Genomic DNA, 20,484 nt, shown 5'->3' with positions numbered 1-20,484 from the left:
TTTTTTGATGAAGTAATAATTATTTTTTTATAAACTTTTATAAATTTGATTTATTTAACAGAAACTTTAAATTTAACAGTTAAAATAACAATTTCTGTATTTTGTAATATTCAATAAAAATCATTAAACCAAGTAAAATTAACAACAATTACTATTAATTAAAATGATATAATTCCCGGCCATAAAATTAAGGACAAAAGTAAAATTTATTAAGTATTTTAATGCTATTTTTAATTAAAATTATAATTATATTTGATAAAATATATCAAGCTTAAATATCGATATTAATTTATTAAATATAATATTACTTTTAATTAGCAAACAACATAAAAATATCGAAAATGTTACTGGTTTAAATAAATTAATTTTAATATATATCTAAGAGATATAATAAAAAATCAATAAATAATATCTTTTATTAAAAATTAAAAATTAAAAATATTATGTAGTAGTATAAATTTTAATTTTGTTTTGTGCCTTTGGCCATATATTATAAAATGTATTCTAAAAGTAATAAAATAGAGCGAAATGGCATGAAAACCGAGGAGAGTTAGAAATATTGAAAGAACTGGAGTGGGAAGCACCCGTGCCTCTTTGGAACTGATTAATTAATCAATATTAGGGACCAGCTGTTTCTCTCTCTCTGTCTGCTCATATGCTTGGTTGCAGGATTATTTTCATTTTTCACCCTTATCCATGCACAAACTCTCTCTCGTCCAGGAAAAAGTGAACTTTGTTTACGTAAAGTAAGCTTGTAGCAGGGTCTCAATCCTTGCCCTACTTTTTGTTCCCATGCTTTGTCTCTATATTATTCATATAGATACAGTAGTGTGGCTTTATATCAGTGTTGCCATGCCTGCTCAATACCATCCCAAGATGCTTGACCAAGCCTTTACCAAAGAGGATATCATGGGTACTAATTATTTATAAGAAATAATGTATTAACTTATTCAAATTAATGAAACAATAATTATATTATAGTTTTATTTTAAGAATACTTATAATGTTAATTAATAGTTTTACTTTTAAATAATATTTAACTAATAGTAAAGAGTATATTAAAAAGTGTGTTTATAAGAGAGGGTTGGTGGCCTTGATGATATTATAAAACTGCATGCTTCATGTGCGTCTGTTTTATTGTCTACCCTTTACTTTGTCATCTCGTCGAATCCACTCGTAAGCTAACAAGATCTGGGAATGCTCATTTTGTGTACTTTTGCTGGGGCTCGTGCTGGATAATTTATTTTTTTAACCTGTGTTTTAAGGATATTTAATAAAAAAATTTAATAGATAATAAGATTTTATTGAAAATTATACTATTTAACTTTATTAATATATTAAATTTTATAATATTTTATAATTTAAAAAAGTTTACAATGTATAATTTTTTATTTATGCAATTGAACACATGTTTAAATATTAGTTCTTTAATTTATCCAATCCAGTGCCATGACATTGTAGTAGTCGAAAGTGGACCTCTGGGATTTAAAATTTTGGTTGACTTTGACCCATCTTCCTAGTACCGAGACATTTTTTCTTTTGAAACGCAGGTGTACAGTGTCTTTTTATGGATTTGATTTTATTCTTTGTGGGTGTAATATTTTGTTATGAACGACTGACCATTAACATATGGGTTATTTTTATACTGATAATTTACTATACTCTTAAATTGGGATGAGGGTAATGTCCACACCTGAATGCCATGCATGAATATTGGAAAAAGAAGAAAAAGAAGAAATAGCGTAATGCATGAATATCGACAAAAAGAAAATGAAAACCCATTCTCGCCCCCAACACGCATTACTTTGTCAATTTCGTTATTTAAATTATTACTAAAATTTACAATACATTTTAAAAGAAGTTTGTTATGTTTTTATAAACCACTATAATAATTTTTCTATTATTTTATAAAATATATAATAAATAAAAAAGTACATATCATTTTTATTTTTGAAACAATAATTATTTAATATTTTTTATTAATTTAAAAAATTTGTATACATAAAAGATAACTTTTTACAAAATACACTATTTAATACATCCCTTGTAATTAAATATTAATTTTTAAAAATTTAAAATATTTTTAAAATCAATTAATGAGATAAATATTTGTACTTTTAAAAATAGATTAATATATTTAAAAGTGTATTTAAAAATATATTATTAACATTTTTACTAAATATATTATTTACATTATTATTTTTTTACATGTATTTTAGATATATATTCTAAACATATCTCTAACCAGTGATATAATTTTTTTTTATTTTACTTTTTCATCGACAATTATTGTAAATAAAGATAGTGTTAGATATAATAATAATTTTTTATATTGATATAATTTTTTTATGTCAGTATAAGTTTAAAAAAAATTTATATTTAATTTAAAATATTTTTTTATTTTACTTTTTTTCTCGATAATTAATATAAATTAAGTGAAAAATTTAAATTAAATGTAAAATTTTTTAGATTTATGTTAGTATAAAAAATTCTTTATATATATATAAATAAAGAAACTTAACAAGAAATAAATAATATTTTGTACATATGTATTAAGCACAGAAAAAGTGTTATTAATATATTTTTTTTACTAATAATTAAGTTTTATTAAAAGGTATAGAAATATAATTAAGGTAAAAATATCATCTAAAAATAAAAAATAAATATTAATTTGACAAAACTCATAAATATTAGTGCGTAACAAGTCACAAGCTCAATTGAACTTGTATCCAACGTTAATTTTGCTTCAGATATTCCATGACATACTTCAACTACAAAATACGATTCAACCACTTGTATTTCTACAACATAATAAAAGGAATTAGATATAATATTTTCTTAGAAACAAAATTTTATTATTAGGGTGACATGTACAATATAAACCATAAGAAATGATGAGTTAATTCGATTCTTGTTAATTAATGATAGCTTTTCATCACTGGATGTGAAATGTCTTTTTGCCTCTACGTAACAACCTTCACTCTCCTTCAAACTTTCCAAAAGCCCCAAAAAAAAAGGAAGGAAAACGATGGATGATTATGATTGGTTTAAAAAATAATTGTGATTCACAAACATTTAAATAAGATTAATATGATCACATCATATCATATATTATATTTGTCAATTATTTTTTTGTTATAAAAAGTAAAAACTTCCAATTAGCAAAAAAAAAAGAAAAAAGTAAAAAGTGAAAACTTCCATAAATATCTACAAAACATTTTCTAAAAAATAATTGTTTGAGAGAGGAGATGAAAGAAACTAAAACTCAAATAGTTTAAAACCAAGAGAGTAAAGTAAAATAATAATAGAGACGACCTAATTTTCAAAACGAGTCAAGACGTGTCGTTTGGCGTTGAAATAGCAAAACATATTTAATTCCCTCTGGTTTACCTTAGCATGTTTTATTTTTATTTTTTGCCTTTTTTTTTGTATTTGTTAGTTGTTCGTTTTCTTCGTTCCTCAATCTCCATTGCCGTGTTGAAGCTTCACTTTATTTGAACGAACACGGCAACGACAATGGACTTTAGTTTTATCACAAAAAAGGCATAGATAAAATCCTATAATTGAATCGAGCTTAAGCTGTGCTGGATCTGTTTCCCTCTATTCTTCTTATTCTTTATTATTTATTTCAGTTTAATTGAAGGTGGTAAAGCTACTTAATTAATGGATCTGAGAGGATTAGTGATATTAGTGACGATTCTAGTTGTGGAAATTCATTGCGTTGCAAATTTAGTGTTTCCAGTGCAGCGTCGCAGAACGAGTTTAAGCGCTATTAAAGCTCACGACGCTCGTCGTCGAGGGAGACTTCTCTCCGCCGTTGATCTCAATCTTGGCGGCAACGGTCTTCCCACTGAAACCGGGTTCGTTCTTTTTGCTTCTTTTTGATTCAATTTCGTTTAATATGAATTGTGAAATACGATTGAGCTTACAATGATTAATTATTATCTTATCTTCATGCTTAGTTATGTTGTTGTTTATTTTGTTTAGTTTGTATTTTACGAAACTTGGTCTTGGCTCTCCTCCGAAGGACTACTATGTGCAAGTTGATACAGGCAGTGACATTCTATGGGTGAATTGTATTGAGTGTTCGAGGTGTCCAAGGAAAAGTGATCTTGGTGTATGTGTCTGTCTAAATTTTTTCCACACTTTTCAGCTTAAGCTAAAGAATTAATTGGAGTTGAACTCCACTCCAAGTTATGTTTGACTTGGGTTGAAATTCATGTTTTTGTTGTTAATTGCAACAGATAGATTTGACTCTTTATGACCCAAAGGGCTCAAAAACTTCAGAGTTGGTTTCTTGTGACCAGGATTTTTGCTCCTCCGAGTTTGATGGTCCAATTCCTGGTTGCAAGTCTGAAATTCCTTGCCCTTACAGCATAACTTATGGAGACGGGAGTGCAACTTCGGGGTACTATGTCAAGGATTATCTTACTTTCAACAGTGTTAATGGTAATCTCCATACTGTACCGCAAAATAGCAGCGTCATTTTTGGGTGAGAATAAGTACTATCACTAATGCTTTACAATTCACATTATATCATATATTGTTTACTTCTCACGATAGCTTTTAGGCAAATCGCGTCTGCTGTCTTTGTTGTTGAATTGGATTAGGAGTTCCATTCCACGAGAGAATTATCTTGGTTGTAAATGGAAGTTTCAGTCTTTTGAATCAATTGTTTTTTGTAATGTGAATACTGAATTCTTTCCATTAAAGTGGGGAATTTTAGTGTTCTATTTTTTACTTAGAAATGTTTAACTTCCTAGGTTGATAAAGACTTAAAGAAAAGCATTGCCATTTTAAATTTTTCTCCTTGTTTGTTTTATACAGGTGTGGTGCTGTACAATCTGGGACATTGGATTCATCTTCTGAAGAAGCCCTTGATGGAATAATTGGTTTTGGACAAGCAAATTCTTCTGTGCTTTCACAGCTTGCTGCATCTGGAAAGGTGAAAAAAATATTTTCACACTGCCTTGACAATATTCGTGGTGGTGGAATATTTGCCATAGGGGAAGTGGTGGAACCGAAAGTCAATACTACTCCATTGGTACCAAAAATGTATGTGCTATAACTTAGTCTTTTGTTCCCATGTCATGATATGGTTATCATATAAATTAAAGGACAAATTTGCCTGTCACACAATACTGAAACTATCAGTAACTATCAGTAGCAGAACATCTTTTGCATAACCTCGTTTCATCACTTCATGTACACAACATTTTCACAAATCAACGATAATGGATTTACATTTTCACAGATCAGCATCAAATATATGATTGCTTTGAGCTAGACCTTTTCTAGTTCCTTGTCCTTTTTTTTTTTTTATCTTGTTAGGATTATTTAAATTTTAAAAGAATTTGGTATGTATGAAATTCCACTTTTATGTCTCTAGCAAATAATTAAGCTAGCTCATAGGGTAAAGATTGCTTTAACCTTTATAAGCTCTTATTTAGCCATATCTATAGTCAATGTGGGACTTCAACAAATGGTAAGTGATAACTTTCTTTTTTTGTAGTGATCCACTGAAAGGTTAAATAAATCACATAGGTCACATAATGAAGGTGTCCTTTATGTTTTTGTTAAACTTGTCATGAAATGTTCTTTCAGATTCTTATAATTATGTGTCAACATCCAGTTCAGATCTTGGGTTCGGAATTATGCCATAACTGTTATATCTTGAATATTATAGGGCACACTACAATGTGGTCTTGGAGAATATTGAGGTTGATACAGATATTCTACAGCTTCCCTCAGATATATTTGATTCCCGAAATGGGAAGGGGACAGTAATAGATAGTGGAACAACCTTGGCTTATCTTCCAGAGATAGCTTATGAACAACTAATTCGGAAGGTAAGTTTATCTATAAAGATTAACTGAATCAATATTTCGACTTGAGCATTCATGAATGTTCTTTATGATAGGTTATGGCCCGGCAGCCTGGACGGAAATTATATCTTGTTGACCAACAATTTAGCTGTTTTCAGTATACTGGAAAGTACGACACTTATCTTTGTAACATTCTTTTGTTGACATTTTACATTTCTTTTGCAAATTGGAATAAGTATTGCTTGATTCTACAAAGCTTTTAATTGACTTAGGATATCACATATTTATCAGAAGTAAGTGAGGTTTATTTTCTTGGTTGTTTAGCCCATATCTTCATAAGTATCCTGTCTATCACTGTTTAGATAATATTGGGTAATCCAATATTCTGAAACCTGCAAGGGGGAAAAGATTGTCATAAACTAAAGGACATAGGACAGTCGGTAGTAAGTAGGATCAGAGCTGTGTAATAGAAGTTGTTTACTTGAGCAACAATGGAGCTTTGACATATATCTATATTTTGACTTTAGAATTTCTGATTAGCTTCTGGGTAAAGTGAAGGTATTGGGTCCTATCAGGACTTTGTTAAACAGACAATAAATGATGATGCCAATTCCCTTTCTCAATCCTTTGGAATTTCAGTTTTGGGTTTCTGTATTACTTTGCCCTTTTTTCTGTTTGTGAAGGAAGCTGTTGAGTTAGTTGGATGGCTATATACAAATAATCCCATATTTGATTATTTTAAGTTGCACAGAAATATATAAACTTTTTTGTTGCTACATACACTTTAATTTATATTGCAAAAGAATCCTCTGTTCAAGATGGTTTTTCTTTTAAAATAGTAACTGGGTATGAATTATTCAAGTGATGTTTGGGTAATTAAAATGCATTTTAGTTTTTGAGAATGAAAATACATTTTGATATGTATTTTACGTTTTGGCAAGAAGTGCACTTAAATTGTCAAGAGATGTAGGCCTTGGTGTTGACCATTGTAATCTTGCAGTGTTGATCACGGTTTTCCAGTTGTCAAGCTTCATTTTGAAGATTCTCTTTCTCTGACAGTTCATCCTCACGACTATCTGTTCCAGTTTAAAGTGAGTTTTGTTTCATTATTGAAGTACCTAGTTTCTGATTTGAGAAGTTTTGTAGATGCTATATACTTACATATTCAAATTGAAATTATGTTTTTAAGGGCAATAATCTAAGTTTAACCGATTGTCTGAACTAATTTCGCCATCTCTTGAATGTAGTGAGTGTTCTGTGTGTTTTATCATGCATGCTTATTAAATGCTATGCATAATCTATTTAGAGAAATTGTGCAATTGTAAATTAAATATCTATCTTTTGTTCACTGTGAACTATAATAACCGTTTAAATTGCCATCTGGAGAATTTTACTGTTATATTGTGTATCTTTTGAATTTATTTTAGAATACCTTAGTTTGATAAATTTGCTACTGGTGTTCCATTATGACATTTCTTAATATTATTTTGTTGTGGATTGTCCCCCAGGATGGTATCTGGTGTATTGGCTGGCAGAAAAGTGTGGCACAAACTAAGAATGGAAAGGACATGACCCTTCTTGGAGGTACAATTTAGATTTAAATGTCACTTTAAACTAATCCAGTGCTCTCACTTGGTGTAAGTTTATAGAAACAATTTGTGCATTAAGCATCCAATTGAGTCTGTTTCTGATTGTTAAGATATTGTGGTCATTAGATTATTAGTCTTATTGTTAGTGAATTTTTACTTGTAGTAGTAATCCTAGTAGTACTTGACCTAATTGTAGTATAAATAGGAGTATTAGGTTAGGGTATTGTATCACATCCTATTAATAATATGTTCAGTGTTATTATAGGTGGCCATGTCTTTCTCTTTTCTTTCTTCCATAACCCAAAACCTATAATTCTAACACTGATGTGTGTTCATCTTATAGTTTTTAATCTATTCAGCTATTTGTTGAATTAAGAATTTTCGTATACTTACTTTTGGACCTTTGCCTTTTCTATTGATTCTGTGTGTGTGTGACTAATCTGTACTATTCGTTTTGGAAATCTTTGCTAGTTAATATTGGATGTCAATCTCAATATCATTTATTACCTTTGACTTATTTTCAATTGCAGATTTGGTGCTATCAAACAAACTAGTGGTATACGATCTTGAAAATATGGCCATTGGATGGACTGACTACAATTGTGAGTACTAAGTAGGCTCTCGTAATTTTTTGTTTTCTCCTTTATTGTATGGTGTAATACTTCCTCTGTTCTTTTTTTATCTATCCACTTTTAGAAGAAATTTTTGTTCTTATTTATCTGTCGTTTTAAAAGTTCAAGATAATATTAGTTACTATCTTTCTAATTACACCCTTATCACTACTTTATTCTTAAATATTTTATATAGTTATCATAAATGAGAGAGAAATGATAATGGAAGTCATATCAGGAAGTTAAAAATAACTATAATATAAACAAGGATAACAATTACATATTTTAATTTGTGTGATATTTTCTAAATGAACGGATAAAAAAGAAGGGAGATAGTATAATACTATAATCCCAGTCATATATTAATACGTGGAATGTATAATCCTAGGTTGAATCAAGTTTATATTACCTTAGATCATTTCCTTTTAGTACTCTTAAATTTAAATCAATTTCATCATTCCTAATCCAAACCTACACCGGCTTGAAATGTATTTCATGTTGAATTTTTGGGTAAATTACACTCCTTTCTGTTGAGAGATACTTAAATCACATTATCCTTAAAAATTACACTTTCCTGCCTTGATAAATTAAATGTGTTACACTTTAGTATATTTTAATGTAAATGAATCTGTTAAAACTGGCAAGATAAACAATTATCTCATGGGCAATTTTCTTCTCTATGCAACTTTTAGTGTTACTACCTGCAAATTTTCAACATCCTATTGTCAGTTTGAGGAGTTTAGACTTGAGAAAGTAAAATTGAATTTTAAACATTCTTATCGGTTTCGAAGCTTAGCCCAGTTTTTATTTCACCCTCTAAAGTCCTAAGTTTGATAATAAGTTATAAATTAGCTACCAATGATGCTAAGTGCTGCAAAGAGTGAAATATTGTTCCCAAGAGACTGGTTTATATTCAAATGTCTTAAGTATAAGATATGACAATCTCTCATGAGGATATTGTAATATTTTAAAATAGAAGGAAAAGTTTTGTCATTTAGGAATTTATCAGGTGGAGGGGTGTATAATTTACTTTTTTTAAATGACCATTTTTTATTTTCGTGTTAGAAATGTAAGGTTAATTTATGAGAGCTTGACCAAAAGGAGCATCATTTGCTGTAGCTATCTTATCCATATAACTCTTATGTTAATTTCTATTGGTTTTTTTAGATAAGTTTGTGATATTGATGCATGCCTGAATAACTTTCTTAACATTGTGGTGTGGGTTTTTTAGGCTCTTCCAGCATTAAAGTGAAGGATGAAAGGACTGGAACAGTACAAACAGTCGGTGCACACAATATTTCTTCAGCTTCTACCTTTTTTATTGGAAGAATATTGACATTCTTTTTGTTGCTAACTACCATGCTAAACAGTTAAATTAACTTGGTTTTGACATAGGTGGATGACATTCATTTTATTTTGTTGTACCATAATTCCTGGAATGATAAGGTGTGCAGTGTGGTTGATATAATCATTACTCGTATAGATAGAATCAACAAAGGGCCAATTTTTTTAGGTTTTTTCAGTAGCTATTTTTTATGTATTATATTTTAAATAGGGAAAGTGTATGATTGATTTTCTAATGAATGCATTGTTTTTCCTTGATTTTTTTTATGATGATGGTGATGAATACTGTTGTTCATACTAACGGTAGTATAAAAAAGAGTAAACTTTTACGAAATACGTAGAATAGTTCAAATAAATTTCTTAAATTTTAAATTTGAAATTTAACTTTTTAGAATTAACAATTATTAATTATATTAGTTTTTATCATTAAAATATGTTAAAATTGAGTAACGAAATGAAATAATAATGTTATGTTAAAGTAACATGTGTTAGTTTATTTTAGATATAAAATAACATAATTTTAGAATTTTTTAAAAGTAATTTATTTTGTATTTGACTTCCAACATTTTTAGTTAATATGATTTTTTTCATCTTTTACTTTATCTTCTTCAGTGTCTTTTTCTTACTTCAGTTATCCCTCTAATGGCATTTACTAAACCGCAAACTTAAATAACATACAGTTAGCAAATGATTGCAGACAGACAAATAATACCATAAGAGGAACAAAACTCATCGGACAATAAATTATGTTGTAAGTAAAAAGGAAATATTAAATTTAAGAAGGATCATCATCTCTTAGAGTGTTTTATATAAACTAAGGAGCAAATGAATTCAAAAAAGAGGAAAAGTCCCAACAATAGAGAAGTGATTATGGAAAACAAAAACATGAATTTTGATTTTCACAAAGTTATAGATATTAAAAAATTATAAGAATGTAATATTACACGTTATAATAAAAATTTTCTGTCTTTAATCAATATATTTAAAGTATTTGTAAAAAAGCATCCTTTCTTATGCGTTGATGATTTTATATTTGTAATAAATTTTAATCATTTATAAATAATATATTGAAAATAATATTTGATAGTATTTTTTGTGTATATAAAAAAAGTGTTGTTGAGGCTCTTTAGTGTGCTTTTTTGGATAGGCGTCGTGCCACTATTCTTTAAGGATGATAAAGTGATCACTCCCTTCCTTTTATTCACAAAGCAAATTTCAACAAAGAATGAAAAGTAGAGAAACAACAGTGAAAGTATGACAAAAATGCAAAGAAATCAGCCATGTTATCAAAAGGTTGAACTCTTTTTTGTCTTACTTGTAAATTACAAACAAGATTAGTAGAATTTATTAGAATATTGTAAATATAGTAAGGGCACATTTTGTAATTATATACTTTTTTCTATAAAATTGAATAGCTTCGTTGTGCGCAAAACACACATATTCATTCTAATATCTCTCAATATTTCTTTTTTCAACATGGTATCTAGAGCCTAAGGAGAGACATTTCATTTACCTACCACCACTGTTCCGCGTCGTTGCCACCATGGTCTGACCTCCAATCACTCCACCGTTGTAGTCACCTCTATTAGATCGGTCGAACCCCGTTGACCACACCCTCTGATAGACGATTGTCGAGTCGTTATCAAAACAAATAAGTTTTCTAAAGATTTTGTAGTATAGAGCCAAACCTAGGTCAATTCACGGAGACACATTTTCAGTCAAATTCAATTTTAGGTTTTCTTTTAAAAAATGCAAATAAGGTTTTTGGGGTTTTGAAAATTACAATTAATCAAATTAAATTATGAACAGAATTAAAGTGAGTAAAAAATGAATTAAGAAATATCAATCCACAGAATATCAATTGCGTGTAACTCTAACTATTACAGTATCTAAAGATTTAAATCCACGTTTGAACAATCACCCAATTCAATTATTAATTCAGTCGAATAACTTAATTAAATAGAGTTATGAATTAAATCAAATAATTATTTAACATAATTCGCATTAATTATCAAATTAGAGCGTCAATCGAGTCCTAATTTGAAATCTAACAACAGAAAAGTCAATCACGATCGCAATAAATAATTCTGAGATTAGAGAGAAAAAGAGAACAAACTCAGAGCAATTAGCGTAGAACTCAAGTCGAAACTATAGTGTATGGATTCCGCGAATTGAACGAGAGGTTTAGCCTTCTATCGAAATGCTTAACCCACGCAAGAATGAGAAAAGAACAAGAGAGTTCGAGAGAAAGTAAAAACAAAGATTCTTATTTCGGTCTAGTTTCAAAAGCTCAAAGTGTCTAATCACTCTCTTTAGTTTAGAACCTTATTAGTCTATTTATAGGTTCTGATTATGGTAAATTAAGTGGCCAAAATGTGGGTCTCAATAATATCTAAAAGCCCAAATATAATTATTAAATAACAAGGGTCTAAATGCAATCCTGCAACAATATTTAGTAAATCTGTCTCAACTTCAAAACATCATAAAAAATAGAAAATAACTCTAAATCTAGCAATCTATATATGCATTTTGAAGCCCTGGATGTGTAGAATCCAATGCAACTATAATCATCCAAAAATGATATGTGTAGAAAAATTTATGGCCAAAATAGTAGTCAGAGGTTAGAATAACCGAAAATTCAAAATAAAAGCATTTATTTGTTATAGGCCCAATTTATTCAAATAAGTAGAAAATGGTAAAAACTATAAAAATAAAGAATATGAAAAGTGTTTATTAATTAAAATAAAACATTAAATGTAAACATAAAATATGTTACATCTCCCTCATCAGAGTCCTCACGTGCCCCATGCGCTGCTCTCCTTTCTGTCGCAATTTCTCACGCGCCACCTTTTCTCTCTGCGCGTGACAGTGCATCTGGCATCCTTTCTTGATGCTGTCGACTGGGGTTTGCTCACCCCTCTCTCCTTTATCGATATCTGGTCTCGGTTGAGTGTTTTGGACATCTATTTGCCCTTGTTATGCCTGTTTTTGCTGTTGTTTGAGCATTTTTCTCTCTCTTCTCACTGACCAATGGCTACCTCCAACACTCAAAAATCTGACACTCAGATTTTTACTAACCATGTCACTACATTACTCCTCTTGGATTTCTCACATTGAATTTTGGCATGTTGGACAGGATTATGAGACACATCTTACCCAAATAAAGACGATGTCCTGGAAGCTAACTATCCTCTGTGGAAAAAGGTTGACGCTCAGTTGTGTTGTATCATCTGAGCCACTATTCACCCATCTCTTTGTGATGTCTTTTGTACTCACAAAACCTACAAAACTATTTGGACACAGGCCCAACAACTCTTTACAAACACTTTTTGGTGACTCTACTAAGTTTGTGAAGATTTCATGAGTATCCTTAGTGCCCATTAGATTAAGGATTCTTTGTCAACCTATCTAGGCTTGGTGTCTAGCCTTCTCTGTGACTTCAATGAATTTCTTCCTCCTGCTGCCGCTCCAGCTACGGAACTTGAAAATCGCAAGAAGTTTTTCATGTCCTTGGTTCTATACAGTCTGCCCATAGAATGTTCTAATGTTCATGATCAGATCTTGAGTAGCCTCACAGAAGCTACTATGGACAGTACTTGGGTGACTCTCCTTCATGTTCCTCCTAAAACCTCCTTTGAGCCTTTGCTTCCTATTCCTATTTATTCTTCTGCTTTGTTTTTTCGCAACACCAATCGACCTCCATAACGAAAGGGCGACAAAGGACATCTCTAGTGTGATCATTGCCATAGACCGGGACACATAATTGATAAGTGCTGGACTCTACATGATTGACCTCCTCTCATTGCCCAAGTGGCTCAGAGTTTTGTGTCTCTTTCGTCAACTTCTGCTCCATTGTTGGCTTTCGATTCAAACCCATCACCTTCCTATGATGATTTCTTGAAAATGGCATGAAGATCGTCAAGCGTTCGGTTCCACTGCTGCTATTGCACACAATGGTAATTTCTTTGTTGGCCTCTCTTACTCTTTAGGTCCTTGAGTCTTTGACTTTCGGGTCACCGATCACATCATTGGTAATAAATCCTTTTTTTACTCTCTTTCTACTTCTGATTATTTACCTTATGTTACCATGGCAAGTGGCTCTCAAACTCAGTTCCAAGGTATTGGTATTATTTATCCTCTTCTTTCTCTTTCTATTCACAATGTCCTTTATGTCCTCAGGGCTCCTTTTAATATTTTGTTCATTAGTTAACTTAACCGGTCTCTTAATTGTGTCATCTCTTTTAATAAAAAATTATGTTTCCTTGCAAGACCAAAGTATGAGGAGGACAATTGGCTCCGGATGTAAGTCCTATGGCCTCTATCAGCTCAACAAGCCTTCTCTTGTTGATTGGGCAACAACATCTCCACTTATGATTCATGCTCGATTAGGACATCTAGGTCTTAATAAGTTGAAACAATTATACCCTAATTTTTCTAAGTTAGAGTCTTTGTCTTGTGAGTCATGTCAATTAGGAAAACATGTTCGTAATTCTTTTTCTAGTCATACTATGAGTTGAGCTTCGTCCCCTTTTGTTTTAGTTCATTCAGATGTTTGGGGTCTAAGTCATATTTCCTCTACATTAGGGTCCATATATTTTGTTAATTTTATAAACAATTTTTTTCGTTGTACTTGGTTATATTTAATGAAAAAAGTTCAATTTTTTTTTTCAATTTTCAATCCTTTTTTCATGAAATAAAAAATCAACTTGGTATCCTTATTCTCACTTTAGAAAGTGATAATGCACATGAGTTTCTATCTGCTCAGTTTCAAACCTTTATGGCATCTCATGGTGTGTTGCGTCAAACATCTTGTTCTCATACCCTCCAACAGAATGGAGTTACAGAACACAAAAAATAGGCATATTCTTAAGACCACCCGAACTCTTCTTATTCACTTTCATGTTCCTTGTTAGTTTTTGGGTGATGTAGTACTTATAGCATGTTATCTCATCAACCGCATGCCTTCTTCCATTATAAAAGGTAAAATCCCTCATGAAGTTCTATATCCTCACCACTCTCTTCATCCTTTACCACCTCGGGTCTTTGATTTTACATGTTTTGCTTATGCTCTTAGTTCTGGCATTGACAAGCTCTCTTCTCGGTCTCATAAATGTGTTTTCCTCGGGTACCTACGATCTTGAAAAGGATATAAGTGTCATTTCCCTGCTCTTCACAGGTATTTCATCTATGCTGATGTTACTTTCTTTGTATATACCTATTCTTTGGGCCTAGAACATCTATATTTGAGTATTCTCCATCCACCAATGCACCTGTTTCAATCTATTTTTTGTCCTCTAGAGGAGTCTTCGTCCCCTCCAGCCCCATCTCCTCCACCTTTGTAAGTCTATTAGCACTGTACTCGTCCTATAGTGCAACCACCTAGTGCTAACAACATCATGGACTCACCTTCAGAGCAAACTCTTTCACCTCATCTTCCAGTCTGTCTCCTGCACCTGACATCCCCATTGCCCTTTGAAAATGTATACATTCTACTCGTAATCCTTCTCCTCATTATATTTTTTTGAGTTATCATTGTCTTTCTCCTTCCTATTATTCTTATCTTTCTTCCTTGTCCATTGTTTCTATTCCTAAGAATGCAGGTGATGCATTTGCCCTATCTAGAGTGGCAACAAGCTATGCTAGACAAAATGTGTGCATTACAGAATAGTAGAACTTGGAACCTCGTTCCCCCTACCATCAGGGAAGTCAATTGTTGGTTGTTGATGGGTATATATGGTAAAGGTTGATCCAGACGGCGAGGTTGACCAACTTAAGACCCGTCTTGTCGCTAAAGGCTATACTCAAGTCTTAGGGTTGGATTATGGTGACACTTTCTCTCTAGTGGCCAAATTTCCTTCTATGTGACTATTCCTATCCATTGCTGCCATACGTCATTAGCCTCTTTATCAATTGGATATCAAGAATGCTTTCTTACATGGTGATTTACTCGAGGAAGTCTACATGGAGCAACATCCTTGCTTTGTTACTCAGGGAGAGTCTTCTGGTCTTGCATGTCGACTGCAAAAATTTTTATAAAGCCTTAAGCAGTCAACCAGAGCATGGTTCAGTAGATTTAGTACTGTGATTCAACAGTTTTGCATGACTCAGAGCGATGTTGACCATTTCGTCTTCTATCGTCACTCACCTACCCGTTGTATCTACCTGGTTGTTTATGTTGATGACATTATCATCATGGTAGTGATCATCTCGGCATCGCACAGGTGAAGCAACATCTCTTCAAACATTTTCAAATAAAAGATTTAGAAAACTCAAATATTTCTTGGGAATAAAAGTAGCATAGTCCAAAAATGGGATCATCATATCCCTAAAGAAGTATACAATGGATATTCTGAAATAAACAAGAATGTTAAATTCCAAGAAAGTCGACACTCCCATGAATCCCAATGTCAAGCTCATGACAAATCAGGGGAGCCTTTTCTAGATCCTGAAAGGTACAAAAGATTAGTAGAAAAGTTGAACTACCTTACTGTTACTCGTCCAGATATCTCATTCACAGTGAGTATAGTAAGTTAATTCCTCAACTCTCCATGTAAGACATTGGGATGTAGTGACTTGCATTGTTCGATACATCAAAGGAGCTCTAGGAAAAGGTCTTTTGTGTGAAGACAAAGGACACTCAAGTTATGGGGTATTTTGATGCAGATTGGGCAAGATCTCCCATAGATAGAAGGTCCACCTCTGGATTCTGTATATTTGTCAGAAATAACCTTGTTTCTTGAAAAGTAAGAAGTAGAATATTGTTGCCCGATCTAGTGTGGAAGCGAAGTAGCGAATTATGACTATAACAAGTTAGGAGCTTATATTGCTCAAATAGTTGCTTCAAGAACTAAAGTTTGGATATGTTACACATATGTCACTTATATGTGATAAGCAGGTTGTCATGTACATTGCTTCAAATTCAGTATTCCATGAGAGGACAAAGCACATTGAAATTGATTGCCACTTTGTCAGAGAAAAAATCATGTCTGGGACTAGTTTTGTCAATTCTCATTATCAACTAGCAGATATATTTACTAAGTCACTAGGGGTCCATGGATTGACTACATATGTAACAAGTTTGGTGCATATGACCTATATGCTCCAACTTGAAGGAGTGTTAAAATCTATTAAAATCTTATAAGTATAATAACTGTATATTTTGTAATTAGATATTCTTCCCTATAAAATTGAATAGCTCTGCTATGTCTAAAACACACAGATTCATTATAATGTCTCTTAATATTTCTTCTCTCAACAAAGATAAAAGATTGAAATTTGTCTATTATGTAATATCTATATTTCTTCTTTCTCAAACTTATTAAGTGAAAGAAATTTTGGACAAAAATAAGAAAAATTGTTCTATTTTTATTAAGAGTTTTTCCAAAAATTACATTATCAATCAATTAAAATATATATTAAAATTTAAAATTAATTGTTATAAAAAAACAATAATCTTATTAATATATTTATCTATAATTGAATAAAAAAAGTTACACTGTCAAGGCATTTTAATTAAATTATTTTATTAGTATGATGAAATTTCCCACTTTATATTAATATTCATTTTGAAGCCATTTTGAATAAAGGAAAAAAAATCAACCTACATAAAAATGAAATACAAAAATAAAAGATTGTTATAATTGATAAGTTGCATAACAAGTTATTTATAAATATTTATTTGATAATAACATTAAATACTATATTTATTAAATATAATATATAATCAATATAAACAATAAAATTAAATATTACATTAATTAAATTTATAAGCTCTTTTATTCAACAGAATATAAAATTATTGAATGACTTTCGTATTTATAAAATGTATTATAAAAACTTATTACTAAACAAAAAACTAATTATATAAAATTTAATACCAAAAAATACATGCTAAAAAGTTATTATTTAGAAAAATTCATACTTTAAGATAATAAAAATTAAATACATACATACATACATATATATATATATATATATATATATATATATATATATATATATATTCAATGTTTTCTATATAAATATTTTAAAATACGAAATGAAATAGAAAAAAGGTAATAATTTTATAATTAAAAAATAAAAATAGTTTTCTAAACCAAATAATTTATATTTTTGTCAAAATTTTAGTTTGTTTACATAAAAAAACACACACAAAAAAAACAGTTTATTGATAATGTACATATTGAAAAAAATAATGTAATTATAAAAACTTTTTCAAATAAAAATAATTCTTATAGTATTAAATTGTTCTAATTTATATAAAAACCTTTTATAGAGTAAATCTCTCTCTATATTCTTGAAATAAATTTAAAAAAAAAACAAAACAAAAGATAACATTAAACAAAACTAAACACCAATAAAATTCACTTGATTGAAAAATATATATCACTTTAAAATTGTTGATAATAAATTCAAATATATCAATATCTATACTATATATAAGAGTTTATTATTTATGAAGTAAAATATTAGTGAATTTATTCTCTTTCACATATTGAATTACATTTTCTCTTTTCATAATAGTTTTACTATTTATTCATATATTTTTTAATTTTTTTAAATTTTAAAGATTAAATTATTACTTAACTTTCACTTATTAATTTATATAATTTATATATTTTTCATAAATATTTATTTTTACATAAAAAATCTTAATTTTTTTAAATTTAAAGTTATTTATAAGAGTTTTAACTTTAAAATATATCAATATTAATATATATTTGTTATTGATATTTAATTAATTTTTTCTTTACAATAAAAGTATTATTTAAAATAAAATATATTTTAAAATTATTTAATTTTATTATTTAGTTCAATGGTAAAAAGAAAGAGATTTATTAGCTTGCTATTTAGTTCGAATTAGTAAAATAAAAAAAATTATAAAAGTCATTCAACAGGCTTTGGAAAGAATTCTCACAGACCATGTGAAAATTTAGAATTGTGAAAACAAGAGTTAAAGAATTAAGAATTTATTAATAGGTGATCAAAATAATTTTCCTTCGAAATAGAAAATTCATCTACTGGATTTTTTTAGTTTACAAATTCTTTTTCAATTAGTTAAAAGAATATAAAAAATTAATTTTCTTACATCCATATTCATGATGATAGAATTTATGTCATAATTTAGAAAATAATTGTATAATTTTGTTTGTAATTAAGAATGATGGAAAAATTATTAATAATTTTATAAAAAGTATTTTATTAAAGATAATTATTACTCAACAAATTCTAATTTTGAATTTTGAAGAAATATGATTAATTTATAAGTATTTTTTTTTATCTTTTATTTATTCAAATAAAATGTATGATATATTTTTTCTTATTATTAAATAAAACAAAACAAAAAGATTGAATTAATCTAAGTCAGAATCGATAAAATCAAAATTATTTATTTTAAAAATATATCAAAAGATAATCCTTAAATTTATTTAAGGCTTAAAGTATATGAGATTAAAATCTCATATACATTCTGAAATAGATACAGGAACAGTAATATTATCACTGTCTAGCACTTTAAATACAATTGATATACTTAAAGCACAATCCACGTATAGTTTTTTGAATGAAATTTGTAATGTCAACCTATATATTTTATTTATAATTATAAAATAAAATTAAATTAATTATTTTAAAAATTATTATTTAAAATAATCTTATTATATATATACATTTATAAATATAAAATTATATTCTTTAATTATTAAATTACATGTATATTTATTCTAAAATAAAAACAATGCCCTAACTACTAAACTAATAATTAGTTATAAATATGTTAATATCTACAATATGTCATATATATATAATTAATTTTATGATGAGAAGTTAATGTTATTATATCTTTAAAGGAGATACGCTATTAGGGTTCTTTTTCTCCAAGAAGTGTTCTTTGACATTCGAGAGAGTGGGACAACGCTATTAGGATTCTCACCCTAACTTTCCACACAAAATATTTTTGAGAGAAACTTGGAGGGAAATAATAGTTTGTTAGAAAGATTGCGACGTAGATCTAGTTCCTTGTCCTATTCGACCCTGAAGGATGGAGCAAGGTGAAGGGGAAAAAAGATAGAAGGAAGAGACAAATTTGATGGATCAGAGCGCAAAGAAGGTAAAGTTTGACTCCACAGACTCAAGTGATCTACTGGAGGAAAGCATGCAAGAAGATTGCAGATCTGATGCTGTCTTGATGGATCAGGTGTTTTCTAACTCGAAACTTTCTGAAGCTTATTCATATAAAGATAAAGGAATCGGGAATAGTGAGTTAGACTTAGTGTTAAATGACACTGATATTGTTAAATCAGTCTTAGAAGATTTTAACATTAGCTCTGAACTGGAAGACAATGAAGAAGTTCAAGATGTTGCCCAAAATCTTTACCTTGACCTCAAAATCCCCCTTGAGCATTATGAAGGGTGGTGAAAAACTTCTTGGCAAAACAGTTAGTTTTAATTACTTAAATCAGAAACTGAATACTATTTGGGAAAAAATAGGTCCCTAAAAATCTTAAACTTAAATAATGATTTCTTTCTTGTTAGATTTAAAAATGTGGAGGATTATAAGCTGGCCTTTTTTTAAGGGCCTTGGTTGATCTTGGACCATTATCTGTTAGTCCAGAGGTGGAGATCCCTATTCAGGACTAAAGACTATCATCTTAAGAAAATCGCAATCTGGGTTCGTATACTTGATCTGCCTTTAGAACTGTATAACAAAAAGTTTCTTTGGCAAGTTAGATCATGCTTGGGGTTGATGTTAAAAATTGACCCTTACACCTCCTTGCTTTCTAGGAAAAAATTTGCCCGCATTTGTATTAAAATAGATCTCAAAAGGAAATTAGTTCCTACTTTTAGAGCTTTGGGGCAGGAATTTAAAGTGGAGTATAAGAGATTTCATTTAATCTGTTTTAATTATGGTAAATATAGGCATCGCTAGGAATAGTGCGGGGAGGTAGTTAATTCTAGTATGCCTAGTATTGACCATGGTTCGAGGGTACCAAATATGTTTGAAGGGGGTGAGGGCTTATAAGGGAATAATTGTAATCTGAGGAGGGACATGATCATTGATAATCAGGACAATGAGGTAGGGAAAAAGGATGATATTTTTGGGCCTTGGATGTTAGC

The 20,484-nt window shown here is 29.7% G+C and overlaps 1 protein-coding gene across 2 annotated transcripts; it reads left to right on the top strand.

Annotated features, from left to right (window-relative positions):
* The first annotated feature begins 3,433 nt into the window (after positions 1–3,433).
* LOC113872565 (aspartic proteinase-like protein 2) lies at positions 3,434–9,632 on the top strand. 2 transcript variants are annotated; one of them, XM_027510203.1, is made up of 10 exons: positions 3,434–3,860; positions 3,988–4,117; positions 4,245–4,492; positions 4,828–5,055; positions 5,687–5,849; positions 5,921–5,994; positions 6,826–6,916; positions 7,334–7,409; positions 7,945–8,016; positions 9,257–9,632. In XM_027510203.1, the coding sequence occupies exons 1-10, from the start codon at positions 3,664–3,666 to the stop codon at positions 9,397–9,399; spliced, it is 1,422 nt and encodes a 473-aa protein (XP_027366004.1). In that variant the 5' UTR covers positions 3,434–3,663; the 3' UTR covers positions 9,400–9,632. The 2 variants fall into 2 exon arrangements, with proteins under 2 accessions (XP_027366004.1, XP_027366005.1); XM_027510204.1 differs by having other exon boundaries at positions 6,826–6,905; positions 7,326–7,409; positions 9,257–9,582.
* The last annotated feature ends 10,852 nt before the right edge of the window (positions 9,633–20,484 follow it).

Source organism: Abrus precatorius, unplaced genomic scaffold (genome assembly GCF_003935025.1).
Source record: "Abrus precatorius isolate BTA unplaced genomic scaffold, Abrus_2018 Scaffold7, whole genome shotgun sequence".
NCBI lineage: Eukaryota > Viridiplantae > Streptophyta > Magnoliopsida > Fabales > Fabaceae > Abrus > Abrus precatorius.
Note: the sequence above shows the minus strand (reverse complement) of the source record. Positions and strands in the feature narration are given on the sequence as shown.